Here is a 14,974-nt window from a genome sequence, read left to right as displayed (position 1 = left end):
TGTCAAAGTTAAGAATTCAATCAAATCAACGTATAAAGGTTTTAGATGATATTTTTACTAATCATCAGAAATATTTATATTTGAAATATATCTATTCAAACGATGAAATATATTTTTATATGCTGATAGTTATACACCAATTCATAAGGCAATTATTATTACTTATTATTAGTTTAAGGGGACAACTGCCATACCTTTGTAAACTTTCAAAGGTTCTGCTCCTGAAAGAGAACTTGGAATATATATATATATATATATATATATATATATATATATATATATATATATATATATATATATATATATATATATATATATACATATATATATATATGTGTGTATATGTATATATATATATATATATATATATATATATATATATATATATATATATATATATATATATATATATAATTACCACATGCAGATTATGTCATTAAAGAACTTAAAAACTACATGACTTATTCATTCGCAATTACTTAATACCTAATCTAATAATCCGTGGCGACGACCCATAACAAATAAAAAATGCCTTAATGGCGGGAAAACCAATTAAATATAACAAAAATAACCCTGAATAAGTCAGTCACTGTCACCGTTAGAAGGTCGTAACTTGAGTCTAATCAAGTGAAGATCGCCAAGCGATATCTAAGACGTTGCTTGATGGGAAGGTTCTCACGCAGAAGGAACCCAGCTGCCGTAGAGACAACACCCTCCTCCTCTTCCTCGGTAGCGGAGAGAGCGAGTTCAGTAGTGGCAGTTTCAGCCGGAGATATCGAGACAGGACTACTGGTTTAAAGATGGTAACGCCTCTTCTAGATAAGCATTTGAATTATAGCCGTTTAGAAACCGGTTTGGTTGACTTAGAGGTTTTTGTATACCCACAGGACTTATTGGAAGCAACATAGGACTACTGGTTAAAGATGGTAACGCCTCCTGTAGATGTGCATTTGAATTATAACTGTTTAGAAACAGGTTTGGTTGACTAATAGGTTTCGTATACCCAAAGGACAAGTTAAAAGCAACACAGGACTACTTGTTAGAGATGGTAACGCCTCTTCTAGATAAGCTTTTGAATTATAACTGTTTAGATACCAGTTTGGTTGACTCATATGTTTTTGTATACCCACAGGACAAGTTAGAAGCAACATAGGACTACTGGTTAAAGATGGTAACGCCTCTTAGATAATCATTTGAATTATAGCCGTTCAGAAACCGGTCTGGTTGGCTCATAGGTTTTTGTATACCCACAGGACTTATTAGAAGAAACATAGGACTAACTGGTTTAAAAATGGTAATGCTCTTCTAGATAAGCATTTGAATTGTAACAGTTTAGAAACCAGTTTGGTTGACCAATAGAAATATGAATTGATAAAATTTACGTAGACTTAAGAGTTGTGACGAAAGGGACTTGTTTTGCCATTAAAAATTTTATTTTTGGACAGCCATTACTACCAAGTCCTGTGAGAACTTACAACAGTAAAATAGACTAGAGTTAAAAGAATGCATATTTTCCATGTTATATCTCTACTGCTATTAATAAGCACTCGTAACTTATTATGAAAAGATATTCAGTGCATTGCAGAATCAGTTCACGGAGCCCCTCAGTAAATTCTAATGGCAACTACTTACAAACTTAGTGACATTTCCTTCACACGATTATCTCCAGTCTTAAGAAAGAATTTATCGTTAACGGCAAAGCACCACTTTGTCACAACACTTAAAATTAATTATGAAACACTTACTTTGTTACATGAGTAAGTGAAAAAATTAGTTCATTAAACAAACCTACTTCTAACCGTATGATTTGTCGCCAGGTTCGACTAAAAGTGGTGGCCTGTCTTCTGGGTCTACTGGTGAGAGGTGGAATCTCTACGGCATTTGAGGGACCAGTGGTTATCGGCCCATCACTTTTACCAGCCTACAGATGTAAGTATAAAGGGTATCACAGGGGTAGTGAGTTCAGTGCAGCATCCCACGGGGTGCACTGTAGGCATTACCAAAGATTCTCTGCAGCGTCCCTCCGGCTCGTAGCTGCAACCCCTTTCATTCCTTTTACTGTACCCCCATCCATATTATCGTTCTTCCATCTTGCTATCCACCCTCTCCTAACAATTATTTCATAGTGCAACTGCAAGGTTTCCATCCTGTTACACCTTTCAAACCTACCTACTCTCAATTTCCTTTCCAGCGCTGGATGACCTCATAGGTCCCAGTGCTTGGCCTTTGGCCTAAACTCTATATTCCATTCCTAATGATGTTCTTGTGGCTCGGAAAATTAAACTGAAGAGAATAACATTAACGGGTTATTAGACAGAATAAATGTACAATGAAAATTATCAAAATAAAATAGAAAAATTGTCGTATAAATAATAAGAACAGATGGCAAGGAAAATAACAATGAAGCTTTACCGAAGAAAAATTAAAGATTTGGCAACAGGACTAAAAGTTAACTGTTAAATACGGTTAGAATCAAGCTAGGAAAAATATAGTCATGATGACTTATGGCCGTGTGGATAGCTTGGTAAGCTGGAAGCAAACCTTGCTAATTGAATTACGCAGACAAAACTGTAGACAGATGGTTTATTAGCTTATCTATGTGTGTTTACGTGTATATTACACGTCCTTGGTAAAATCTACAGTAAGTTATAGTCTACGAAAGAAACTATAAATAAATATCTATTGAAATAACGCAGCTTTTCAATCACCTTTCGGAAGCACGCACGCACACGCACTCCTAAGCTGGTATATAATACTATATCAAGCGACTCTCAAGACAGTAGGCTACGAACCGTATCATCAAAATCATAAACTTCGTTTTTCTTTCATTCTGTGACCAGCAACCAACCACTCTGATCCCTTGGAAAGCTACATGACGATGCTGTCAGATCGCGTCACGAAGAGCATCCATGCAAGCGGTATGGACGGAATCCACATCAGCGCTTTCCAATTCCACTGCGATAAGAAGGTGAGTGTGCGGGATTTACTCGCTAGAGGGCAGCACCTGACGGAGACTTACAGGCTTCTCATCTTTTGTAAAGTTTATGCTTATAAATGTCTTATTTCACGCTCATAAGAAGGTTAAACCAGGGAGATTATTCATCAGACGTAATCCATTTATTAAGGAGGATTGTCGTTCTGTTTTTGGAGCTTAATGTTTAGAGGATTTCACAGATAGATATATTAAGTCTATAGTGTTAATTACCTCAGATAAAATGATGAAACTGATGTCAGAACAAATTGTAGTTCTTCACGTTAATTTTTGCTAGAAACAGTTAATTACTCTCTCTTCTTCTTTATTCCAGTACGTCGTTGGTACTGGATTTATTGAAGGGATACACGTGAATGGGTTATCCAGCGTCGAACTCGAGGGAAGAGTGAGGAAGAGAGCTCATCAGGTTACGGAAATTGACTTCGAAGGCATATACAAGGACATGTTTGTAAGTATTCTTTACATAGATTTAGAAATGCTACAAAAATGTGGAAAAACCAATGCTATGTTATGGGCAGTGCTCTGTGAAATATGAAATAGCATATATTCTTCTAGAATGCAAGAAGTGATGTTTGTATTTCTTAATATTTCGCTGGATATGTTTGTCAGTATTCTTTACCCGAGATATTTAACATCAAAACGCGACCAAAAAAAAATGAATGAAACTAATGCTGTTTTATGAGGCATTGCTCTGTGAAACATGACTGTATCCTATATTCCTCTGGAACATCTGAAATTGAGTCTGCATTTCTCATGTATTTCTGAAATATTTCGCTGAAAAATGGAACTGGTGACTGCCTATTCCTTACAGGGTACAGCTACAGGAAAACTCGTGGTACATGATGAGACTTTCGTTTTCGCCTCTGCTTTCATGTCCAAGAAGCAGAGATTCTGTGGTGTGATTCTCCTGAACCACAAGACTTGCAAACTCAAAGTGTCCGAGCTGAGAACAGAGATCACGTAAGCCGTTAGGCCTATAAAGATCAACATGATCTCAGTATGAGCATACAGTATACCAATACAATTAGTCATATATCTTTTGTACAGTTTTGATTTCATGTGTTATAATCTTTATTGCATCTTTCTTATATTTCAGCCCCTTCTCGTTCAAGCACAGCGGATTTAAGCTGGTCAAGAAGGTTTTCAGTGTCTTCGAACTGCACATATGGTACTGGGTCACACGGGGTATTATCGAGAGGGACGCCAAGTTAAAGGAGCACATTAGCAAAGCCATTAGTCTCAACCCCCCATCGCCAGACCTGAAGGAGTTTCTCAACTGCAAGCACAGCGAACCGGACAACAGTACAGAGGAACCCCCACCCAGTAGCTTTGGCAGCGAAGTGTCTAGTGGGGTCGGAGAGTCGTCGGTGTTTTCCGCTTCAGAGGATGGCTACCGCTTTCAGACGAGCAGTAGCAGCGGTGTCTATTCCAGCAACGGCGGCGCTAGGAACATTGCTACGCTGACGGTGTCGTTCAGAACGACTCCGGAGGACGTAGTCGGTCAGTTGCTCGAAAATTCTGCCACTAGTCCGACTGCTAGCCCGATGAGTGCGACTGCGACTACACAGTCTGATAGTACTAGTACTAGTACCATCAGCACGACGACAGAAAAGCCATTTACAGGTCGTCATTCATCACAGTCCATTAAACAAAAACACTTCCGTTACCACTTCCGCGCCATCACCAATTGATGCTTCAGTTGATAGCACTTCGAAGCCAGAGCCAATGGTCTATTCAGCTGACAGCACTCCTCGACCATCACCAACTGACTCCTCAGTCGATGACACTTCGAAGCCAGAGCCAAATGTCTATTCAGTTGATAGCACTGATAGCTCCTCGAAACCTTCGCCAACTGACTCACCCGTTGATGACACTTCGAGGCCAGAGCCAAATGTCTATTCAGTTGATAGCACTGATAGCTCCTCGAAACCTTCGCCAACTGACTCTCCCGTTGATGACACTTCGAGGCCAGAGCCAAATGTCTATTCAGTAGATAGCGCCTCGGACCCATCTCCAACTGACTCTTCAGAAGAGAACGCTACGAAGCCAGAGCCAAGTATCACCTCGAAACCATCGCCAACTGGCTTTGCAGTTGACAGCACTTTGAAACCAGAACCAATGGCCTATTCAGCTGACAGCACTCCTAAAGCATCACCAACTGACTCTTCAGTTGATGACACGTCGAAGCCAGAGGCTAATGTCTATTCAGTTGATAGCACCTCGAAAGCATCACCAACAACCGGCTCTTCAGTAGATAACACTTCGAAGCCAGAGCAAAATTCAGTAGAGAGCACCTCGAAACCACAATCAACCATTTTCTCAGTTGACAGCACTACGAGTCGCACTCCAACAGCGTCTCCAGTTGATGAAACCTCAGTTAAGAGCACTATGGAGCCATCACCAAAGATCTCTGAAGTTTATGCAACTTCGAAGCCATCAACAGTTATCTCTTTGGTTAATGAGACAACGACACCAAAGTCATCGGTCTAATAAGCTGATAAAAGTTCATCTACGAAATTCTTTCAGAAAATATGGTTTATTTAGACCTATTCAGCCTCTCGTTTGGATGTCTTAAGTGGAGTAACTCCAGATTAACAGAAGACATAAGATAATTCACTCCATGGTCTACTTTTTTACTTACAAAATTCGTTGTAAAAATATGATTGATTTAGACCAGTTCAGCCTCTCCTGAGGATTTTCTTTAGTGGAGTAATTCCGGAACTACAGATTAACAAAAGACATAAGATAATTCACTCCATGACCTGCTTTTTGATTTACAAAATTCCTTGTAAAAATATGATTTATTTAGACCAATTCAGCCTCTCCTTTAAATGTCTTGAGTGGAGTAAATCCGGACACTCCAGATTAATAGAAGACAAGATGATTCACTCCATCGTCTACTTTTTGACCTACAAAATTCTCTCAGAAAATATGATTTATTTAGATCAATTCAGCCTCTCCTGAGGATTTTCTTTAGTGGAGTAACTCCGGAACTACAGATTAACAGAAGACAAGATATATATTCCCATATTCCCTGATCTTGTTTTAGACAGTTCATGATACTTTTATAATAATTTATGATACTGTTTTAATAGTTTATCGAACTCTTTCCTAATAATTTGAAAATTAAGTTTAAATTGTTATAGAAATATTGTAGATTAAAAGAATGCAAGAATTTGACCTGTAAAATGTACAGTTGTCTTTATAGCAGAGGCTCTGATATTATTTGTTTAATCTGAGGCACAAAGATTGTAAACTAAGGTATAATAAAAGGGAAATAACGAAATATGATTCAACAGGAATTCACTCGTTTTATTTTCCATATTTTGGATGTGTCAAATTCTTGACGGATTATTTTATAAGTCTCTCTCTCTCTCTCTCTCTCTCTCTCTCTCTCTCTCTCTCTCTCTCTCTCTCTCTCTCTCTCTCTCAAGGAAGAGAACAGGTCCGGAACAGAAATTATGTAACATGAAAAATTAACTAAAATTTGATGAAATTCTCTCTCTCTCTCTCTCTCTCTCTCTCTCTCTCTCTCTCTCTCTCTCTCTCTCTCTCTCTCTCTCTCTCTCCAATTGTGTTTGAAGCCTGCAAGGCGATTCTACCCAATTGAGCATCTATATTATTATTATTATTATTATTATTATTATTATTATCTTTGACAACAAAATGTTATTTTTCGAGACACTGTAAAGCGTTACACTTGAAAATTATATTAAAATCAAATTGCTTATATTGAAACAAAATTAACTCTTCCGGCTTATCGAGAAATATGATAAACACTTCATTAATTATATTGACGAAATATTCACTTATAATCATTTCAAAATTAAAACACAAATTGCTAACCCTTTATCATTGTTCCAGATATATATATACATATACATACATACATATATATATATATATATATATATATATGTGTGTGTGTGTGTGTAAACTCAAGAGACAAAAATGTTCTATAGAATGTAATTCTTCATTTTTTTTATTTAAGAAAAATATTTGTAAGCTGTGCGAAAGAAATACGATTCCTCTATCAGTATTCTCCTGCAAAATTTAGAAAACGGTAATTATGGATCAATTATTGCTTTAAATTAAACAATAATTTATGAGTTAATTCTTAGTCTTTTAATGTTCTCTTTAATCTATCTAGGATTATGTATATAGACTATGTAATCGTGCTAGGATCATCTATATAGACTATTTTATAGTGTATATTCATGCATTTACAGTCCATTCAGCCATTGGCATCTATGTAACTTATCATCGCTTAATATTAAAAAAAAATATTATGGGTCTATAGGAATTAGAAATATTATGGATCTATAGGAATTAGAGATATTATGGATCTTAAGGAATTAGTAACTCGTTTAAATAAATTACCTTGGAAGCTACAGAACATCCGGAAATATCGAGGATATCGAGAAATATCCAGAAATATCAATAAATATCTATAAATATCCAGATATATCTTTAAATATCCAGAGTATGCAGCAGTGTCCATAAATATCAAGGATTATCCAGAATATCCAGAAATATCCATCAATATCCGGAATATCCAAAAATATCCAGAAAGATCCAAAATATCCTGAAATATCCATAAATACCAGAATATAGGGAAATATCTAGAATATCCATAAATACCAGAATATAGAGAAATATCCAGAATATCCAGAAATATCTAGAACGTCCAGAATACCAGAAATATCCAGATATATCCAGAAATATTCATAAATATCCATAATATCTAGAATATCCAGAAATGTAAGATTTTCGCGTCTTAAAGTTTCACTCTCTGTAATTAACACGCTTATCGTATTTTCTTATTATGATAACGTTTTACCTGAGACAGTTATTAATAACACAGTACGACCTAATATCAAGTCATTTGTAATGCAATTGACACGCTAATGAGATCATTCGTCTCCTATAATTATCTCTGATATAATAGAGATAGATTTGTTTTCAACATAATTCCCTGCGCCTTTGAAGTCATTCAGTGGGATATATTTCCCTTTTCGAAAATCAGAGAATATTTATAATACTTTCTTGATAAATATCAGTTATTTTGTATCACTGTACGATATTATGCACAGGTTATGTGATGGTGCTCTTATAAAAATAGCACTTTAATGGTAGGATGTGTTCTGTAGAATCTTTTGTAGATTTAGCTTTCTGTAAAAGAAAACTATTGTGCTGGTTTTGTCTGTCCGTGAGCATTTTATTCTGTCCGCCCTCAGATCTTAGAAACTACTGGGGCTAGAGAGCTGCAAATTGGTATGTTAATCATCCACCCTACAATCATAAAACATACCAAATTGCAGCCCTCTAGCCTCGGTAGTTTTAATTTTATTTAAGGTTAAAGTTAGCCATAATCGAGCTTCTGGCAACGATATAGGATAGGCCACCATAGGCCCGTGGTTAAATTTTCATGGGGCCGCGGCTCATACGGCATTATACCGAGACCACCGGAAGATAGATCTGTTTCCGGTGGCCTTGTTTATACGCTGTACAGAAAACTAGATTGCGCCGAAGAAACTTCGACGCATTGTTTACTTGTTTATAGAGATTGTCAAATACAGTGAAAGTTGTCAACAAAACTGAGCAAGACTTAAGATGCTTCCGTATGAAAGCAACTTGTTGCACACTTATCACCAACAAGTTAGATAAAAGACAAAGATTTATTTATTAGCTGTCTTAACGAGTATTTGCCTCAACTATCGTTCTCCACTTATGGTCGCCGACTTATTTTCAACATGTTTGTGACACGTTTGCGATAAGTTGGCGACGAATGTTTATGACATTTTTTTTACAGTTGTCTGGCTGCAGCATTAGAATGTGCTTCTAGGAGTTAACGATTAAAATACAGTGCTTCATAAACTTGTCCACTATGGTCGCCGACTTGTTTTCAACATGTTTGTGACATGTTTGCGATAAGTTGGCGACGAATGTTTAGGACATTTCTTTTACAGTTGTGTAGGTGCAGTATTGGAATGTGCATCTTGGAGTTAACGATTAAAATATACTTATCAATATTCTACCAATCTTCAAACTTATGTTGCTCATTGAATTTTGCATAGATCTAATTTATATGCTTATTACCTATATTATTTAATATAATATGAATGTACGACTTTCATATTTTCTTTCATATTTGTTTAATTATGACGTTCATATTTTCCTTCATTTTTTTTGTATCATGTCTGACGTGTACCAGGTATCACCTATAGTTCATATTGTTGCTACAGTTCATATTTAGTGTGTGTCTCCAAAGTTGATAATGGAATATAGATATGTCTGACCAAAGGTTTTTGTATAGAAAGTGATATTTTTATATTTTTTTTTAGTTTCTGTTCACCGTGTAACTTAGTTTAGGATGTAGCCAAAATAATACTAATGTTCCTATGTAGTCTTTTATTGCTGTTCTTAATCAATATTTGTTTTCGTTAAATATAAATAAGTTTGTTTTTAATTTATCTTAATTAACAGTGTATCATTTAACATCAAATGATCAATTAATAGATACGTGTTAATGCATATATGTATATACAGTATATGTATGTATATACATATATATGTATATATATATATATACATACATATATGGTGTTGCTATACACACTTCGAAATACCACTCTTTCAGTCAATAAGTGTGAATAAAATCAACCGGATCTTGTCAGTAAATAATAACGATGATAATAAATATTGATGATATGCATCAATCATTCATTAGATGCGTTATGTATATCAATATTTCATTTGAATCAGAAGAATATAGATTTGTTTTTAATTTTAAAGCATAGATACCCTTCAGTATCCATAGAACATTAAAATGTATGCCCGTATATATGTAACTCTCACGTTGGTGTCTGTACTTGTAAGTTCCATAATCAATTCTCAAACTGGAAAATTAGCGTTGTCATTATTTATATTTTTGTTGTTATTATTCTATGTAATGATACAAATGCCAGAAGCTAGCAGGCAGTCCAAAGGCCAGCAAACAGTCTAAAAGCCAGCAGGCAGTCTAAAGGCTAGCAGATCAGCAGACAGTCTAAAGGCCAGCAGACAGTCTAAACGCCCAGCCTACAGTCTAAAGGCCAGCATACAGTCTAAAAGCCAGCAGACAGCCTCAAAGCCAGCAGACAGTCTAAAGGCCAGCAGACCAGCAGACAGTCTTAAGAACAACAAACAGTTTAAAGGGCAGCAGACATTCTAAAGGACAGTAGACAGTCTAAAAGCCAGCAGACAGTCTAAAGGTCAGAAGACCAGCAGACAGTCTAAAGGCCAACAGACAGTCTAAAGGCTAGCAGACAGTCTAAAAGCCAGCAGACAGTCTAATAGCCAGCGGACAGTCTAAAGACCAGCAGACCAGCAGACAGTCTAAAAGTCAGTAGACAGTCTAAAGGCTAGCAGACCAGCAGACAGTCTAAATGCCAGCAAACAGTCTAAAGGGCAGAAGACAGTCTAAAGGTCAGCAGACAGTCTAAAGGTCAGCAGACAGTCTAATAGCCAGCAGACAGTCTAAAGATCAGCAGACAGTCTAAAGGCCAGCAGACAGTCTAAAAGCCAGCAGACAGTCTAAAAGCCAGCAGACCAGCAGACAGTCTAAAGACCAGCAGACAAGCAGACAGTCTAAAGGCCAGCAGACCAGCTGACAGTCTAAAGGCCACCAGACAGTCTAAAAGCCGGCAGACAGTCTAAAGGCCAGCAGACAGTCTAAAGGCCAGCAGACAGTCTAAAGGCCAGCAGACAGTCTAAAAACCGGCCCTGGGTTCAAATGTAACGGTCCCAGCGGGCAGGGCGCTAGCAAACTCCTCGTCATTCAGCACCCGTCCGGACGAGTCGAACGAAGACGATTTCCGAGACTCCTCCGGGTACGCCGAAGAAGACGGGCTATTCGAGGGCATGGCGCCCGAAGTGGTGACAGTCGTCGGGATTACACAGCCGAGGAAGGTCCTCAGATCCTCAGGGACCGGGTTCGAGTCGATGACGTCCTGAATCAGCTCCTTCATCCCGACGAAGAACTTCTGCGTCTCGGTGACCGAAAGGGTTTTGTTCGTGAACAGGACGCTGACTCTGTAGAGGGCGGATAACAGGTTTGAGAGCTTGTTGGCCAGGCGCCCTTTGCGACATACCCTGATGGATGTCATCCGGCTGGAAAGAGGCGTTTGAGAGAATGACTCGTTGAGAGTATTAGGAGGAAAAGAAAATACGGGTAACCGTGTTAAAATAAATAAAAATTTAAGAAATGGCGAAGGTGTGGAAACTACAAAGAAAATAATGCAAGTAAGTATAGTTTAATCAAACAGGATTAGGAACTACTAAACTAAAGAGTAATATACGAAGAACTGAAACGAAACCAATAGAAAAATAAATTATAATTAACATTGATTTGATCGTGAAAGATAATATACCTTAAGTTAAATTTAAAAATCATTAAAATCATAAATAAAATGTATCAATTCATCGAACCTCAAGAAACCGTCAAAATCATAAGAAACCAACAAAGTAATAAAAGTGATATTACAAGCAACAGATACTCCCAAATAAATCCAAACTTAACTGTGAAAGACAAAAAACAAACAAAGTTCACTTAAAAGAGTAAGATAAACAAACTTGATTAAAAGTCTTACAAGTATTTTATCTCAGACGTTCCAACACTCAAGCTACAGCTTCGACGGTCTAAGATTAAGAATGTGCCGATCAGCGGTCCAGAAGTTTCCCCGTCGACTATCAGTTCGGATTTGACGTCGTCCTTCGTCAAGGTCCCTTTGGCTTCGGCCTGGTGAGGATAGAATGAAATGAAATAGATTGGTTACACACATACGCACGCACATAGATCATATATGTGTATGTATGTATATATATGTGTGTGAGAGAGAGAGAGAGAGAGAGAGAACTCATCAACTCATTCATGGCACTCACTTTTATTTCCTTGAAATAACCAGGAATTTTGATGCCGGTAACCTCGCCGCTGACATCCTTGACGAGTTGGCCCTTCTCAATATCTATCTTGGATAAATCCTCCAGAGTTATCTTGGGAACAAGGATGTCGTAAGAGCCAGTCTGCAAAGTAAAGAGCAGGAGTAATAATACTAATAATAATAATAAGTGGATCTTGTTATTAGTAGCATTAGTAGGCAGGATTTACCTTTGAAACGGCTCCACGTTAAATAAGTCTCAGGGTACAACACAGTAGTACTAGTAATAGTAATCACGACTACCCTTTGAAACGGCTCCCTGTTAAACAACTGTCGCAGGGTACAACACAGTAGTCATGACTTGCCTTTGAAACGGCTCCTGCTCAATAAACGTCTCAGGGTACAACATTAGTAGTAGTAGTAGTAGTAGTAGTAGTAGTAGTAGTAGTAGTAATACTGTAGTATTCAGAAAGTGCCTTTGAAACGGCTCAGTGATAGAAAGTTACACTATGGACTGGCCTCTATAGCGGGTCCTCGAGAAAATTACCATGCTGCTCGTGGCGTCTACTTAGCATTAATACTATCAGTATTTAGAGGAGTAGTAGCAGACTAATAAAAAAAAAGAATGAAAGGAAACGCGATATCATCATTTCATTATGTACGGTAACCTCACCAAACCCTCTAGGCATCAGAAACAGACCTCGATCTGGAATCCAGGTATAACGATCTTTCGCGGGATGGCGTCTCGAAGTTTCTTCTCGATGTGCTTCGACAGGCTTTCCAGGTACTTCTCCACACCTTTGTCGCTGTTGTTGGTCTCAGCTAATGGATAAATTGTTTATTAGGAAAACAATATAATATAAAGACGTTTCACAATAATTTGAGGCAAAGAAAATGACATTTAATTTGTGTTATGTTAAACTGAGATAAGATGGCACTGCTTAGGCCTATACATTCAAAGGAAATCGAACTCAACAAATTTATTTCACATCGGATGAATGTATGCTCAAAGTTCTATTTCTGGAAATTTTCTTGGCTCATGATGGCAACAATGCGAAGAAGAAGAAGAAGAAGAAGAAGAAGAAGAAGAAGAAGAAGAAGAAGAAGAAGAAGAAGAAGAAGAAGAAGAAGAAGAAGAGCAACAAACTTAGACAACAAAGAAGAATACGGCTGAAAAAATATATAAGCAACACCAATATAACTCCACATTAAATGGCCAACTACAACAATAAGCAAGTGTTATATTCTATTTATTTTACTTAAATGTCTTTATGCTTTTACAGTCACTGAATAAACTAGAATTAAGTAAAACTACTTTACCTCCACCACGTTGGTCTACAACAAACTCGCTGACTTCATCTCTGTTCGGTTTCCCCGGGTAGTTCACGCAAAAGGCTTTGTCTGTTTGATAAAGTTGGCAATATACATATATATATATATATATATATATATATATATATATATATAATATATATATATATATATATATATATATATATATATATATATATATATATATATATATATATATATATATATATATATATATAACTATAAGGAAGTTTTAAAGGTTATTTGGACTTAAACCAGTAATGCTAAATTCAATATAACGTGATAAATTAAGAGTCGATAAGATTTACTCTGCAGGGACTAGTACTATATAAATGCTGATAGCATTATCGAAATAAAAGATCACATTATAGGCCTATTGCTCTTTTCAGTAGCATACTACTATTTGAAATCTCAGATTAATATCTACAAAATCTTGTTATTTCTTAAAATATAGATTTTATTTTCATTTTTTATGCTAAACCAAAACTCAGTCTTGTCCACTAACTTACCTTTACGAAAGAGTCCATCTGCCTGTAGGCCTAGTGGCTCTTCCAGTGACATGGAATGCCCTCCTCCGGCGAGAAGAACCACCGTTAACACCATTGCTTGAAATCCGCCCTGTATTCAGTAAAAAAAAAAAAAAACATTCAAATTTCATTAAAATTACACCTTACAAGTACCGGAGACTACGTAATCTTATTGGTATGTTTCTTAAGTATGCGAAGCTATGAGCCGTTATAATTGAAACTAGATTCATTTGAAACTCTTGGGCAAAGGTCTTTGCTATTCTGAACTCACATCTACAGCTTTATGATTTATTATGAAAAAGAGTGATGGTAAGTTACTGGCTCACAGAAATTACAATAAAGCTAAAATTTCCCCTATCTCATTTCCTAGGCCGATAGTTCATTCCTCCACAAAATTTCAGTAACTGAGATATTTTGTAGCCACAAAATAGCTCAAATCATGAACTGAGTAACATTACCATTTTCATGTCTCAGGAACTGTGTCTAGATTCTTCTTCTTTAGAGGAGAAACTGGACGTTAGACTAGCTACCGCTGGCGTTCTGGTCTCTCTGACACTCGAGAGCTCAAAACCGCCTTGATAAGAGATGGAGCCACGCCTCTTCCGAGATTTAACGGACGGTCTGCTTGCTTTCATTTTTGGGTTTTTAAAACTCATTTCCGTTCTTTTCTTAATTTAATTACATCCTGCATCATTTACATTAGCCCTTGCGAGATACTGTTAATGAATACCGAAGTATGTTGAGAATCAATTAACAAACATTGGTTTTCTTGTTTTTTATAATCAAAATAATTAGCCAAAGGGTACATACATTTAAAATGAGTCTATCAATGCATTCAGTCGATGTTTCGCGCGTGTGTATGTTTGTATGATACAAGAGATATTATATACTAAGCACTGCAGGAAGAAACTTTTAACATATAGAGAATAGCATATCTTCAGCTGTCACCTCTCGCACTCGAGCTTGACTGTTTAGGCCGATGTAGTACCTATCAACCTTTGCTTTTTGTTACATTCTTTATTATATTTTGCTTTAACCGACCATAGTGGGATGCCTTTATTCTTATCATTAGCATAATAAACATTAAGGTTAGTAATATTCAGTAAATTCAGGCCAGCACTTGACAAGTCTTTAATGAAAGCCATTCTGTATATGAACAACACCCATATTGTCTCACACTAAAGCAATTCTTCTTCTGCCAAAAT

At 36.7% G+C, this 14,974-nt stretch overlaps 3 protein-coding genes across 3 annotated transcripts; 2 read left to right on the top strand and 1 right to left on the bottom strand.

The window, feature by feature from the left end:
• The first annotated feature begins 658 nt into the window (after positions 1-658).
• LOC136852421 (uncharacterized) lies at positions 659-6,294 on the top strand. Its single transcript, XM_067127043.1, has 6 exons — positions 659-803; positions 1,818-1,929; positions 2,841-2,968; positions 3,306-3,440; positions 3,804-3,952; positions 4,089-6,294. Exons 1-6 carry the CDS (start codon positions 801-803, stop codon positions 4,681-4,683), a joined length of 1,122 nt encoding a protein of 373 aa, XP_066983144.1. The 5' UTR covers positions 659-800; the 3' UTR covers positions 4,684-6,294.
• Positions 4,718-5,482, top strand: LOC136852189 (serine-rich 25 kDa antigen protein-like). The gene has a single exon (XM_067126635.1). It carries the CDS (start codon positions 4,718-4,720, stop codon positions 5,480-5,482), a length of 765 nt encoding a protein of 254 aa, XP_066982736.1.
• A 3,094-nt stretch (positions 6,295-9,388) lies between the features above and the next one.
• On the bottom strand, positions 9,389-14,420 carry LOC136852129 (uncharacterized). The gene is made up of 7 exons (XM_067126579.1): positions 14,228-14,420; positions 13,752-13,860; positions 13,231-13,311; positions 12,611-12,732; positions 11,915-12,055; positions 11,623-11,771; positions 9,389-11,143 (listed from the first exon to the last, which is right to left on the bottom strand). Exons 1-7 carry the CDS (start codon positions 14,234-14,236, stop codon positions 10,744-10,746), a joined length of 1,011 nt encoding a protein of 336 aa, XP_066982680.1. The 5' UTR covers positions 14,237-14,420; the 3' UTR covers positions 9,389-10,743.
• Positions 14,421-14,974: the final 554 nt, after the last annotated feature.

Source organism: Macrobrachium rosenbergii, chromosome 25, assembly GCF_040412425.1.
Source record: "Macrobrachium rosenbergii isolate ZJJX-2024 chromosome 25, ASM4041242v1, whole genome shotgun sequence".
NCBI classification, from domain to species: Eukaryota; Metazoa; Arthropoda; class Malacostraca; order Decapoda; family Palaemonidae; genus Macrobrachium; species Macrobrachium rosenbergii.
This window is presented reverse-complemented; position numbering and strand designations above follow the sequence as displayed.